The 778-nt window shown below is 68.5% G+C and overlaps 1 protein-coding gene across 7 annotated transcripts in view; it reads left to right on the top strand.

Moving 5' to 3' along the window:
* Positions 1-778, top strand: part of LRRC27 (leucine rich repeat containing 27) — a 10,943-nt gene that overhangs the window by 3,461 nt on the left and 6,704 nt on the right. For 4 of the 7 annotated variants that reach the window (XM_025047531.1, XM_025047529.1, XM_025047528.1 and 1 more), the window contains one exon: positions 289-419. In XM_025047531.1, coding sequence (XP_024903299.1) covers positions 289-419 — 131 coding nt within the window. Of the gene's footprint in view, positions 1-285; positions 420-778 lie in introns of those variants that run through there. The other 3 variants (XM_025047533.1, XM_025047532.1, XM_025047530.1) reach the window with 2 other exon arrangements.

Genomic DNA, 778 nt, shown 5'->3' with positions numbered 1-778 from the left:
GTGTGGCCCAGGGGCAGAAGAGCAATATGAGAAACCGCGGGTGCGAGCTCGGTGCACAGGGCGTTTGTGGACAGCGCGTGCCATGGCTCCGCCCCCAGCGTCGGTGCACAGGGACAGCGGCCCCTGCCCCGGAGTGGGGTCCTGGCGCTTTGCTCGTTGGCCCCGCGCCTGCCGTTTAAAGCACGTGGGGGTGGACAGCACGCTTTCCTCTTAGCCCAGCGTGCTTGCAGTGGCCGGTCGCCCTGGAAGCCCCGTGGGCTGACGCGCGCGCTTGTCTCTGCTCTGAAGCAGCTGCACCTGCAGAGGAACGCCCTCCGCGCCCTCCCCGCCGACTTCTTCCAGCTGCTGCCCAACCTCACCTGGCTGGACCTTCGGCACAACAGGGTCACGGCGCTTCCTCCCGGGATCGGCGCCCACCGGTGAGTCACGTCCCCGTGTGTCCAGACTGGAGGCAGCCCCCGCCCAACGTGTCCGCATGCCTGTCCCCTGCTGCTCAGCTCCTTTCCCCGGGGGAATCGTGACTTCAGAAGAGAAGCGTTCAGTGGTTCAGAGCCGGCAGAGGGGTGTGGTGGCCGGAGGTGCAGCTGCATGGGACTGTGCTTGGCCAGGGCACGCCGGGCCCCAGGGAGAGCCAGTGGCCACAGTGCCTTCGCTAGGCCGGCTGTGCGGGCTGCGCAGCAGCTGGGCCTGGCTGGGACGCTGCTCGCGTGAAGCTGCCTGAGGGCTGGAACCCGCCTGGCAGGTCACAGGTGGGCAGCTCTGCTCTGTGGGCTGCGTG

The sequence above is a fragment of the Pteropus alecto genome, unplaced genomic scaffold, assembly GCF_000325575.1.
Source record: "Pteropus alecto unplaced genomic scaffold, ASM32557v1 scaffold74, whole genome shotgun sequence".
In the NCBI taxonomy this organism is placed as follows: Eukaryota; Metazoa; Chordata; class Mammalia; order Chiroptera; family Pteropodidae; genus Pteropus; species Pteropus alecto.
This window is presented reverse-complemented; position numbering and strand designations above follow the sequence as displayed.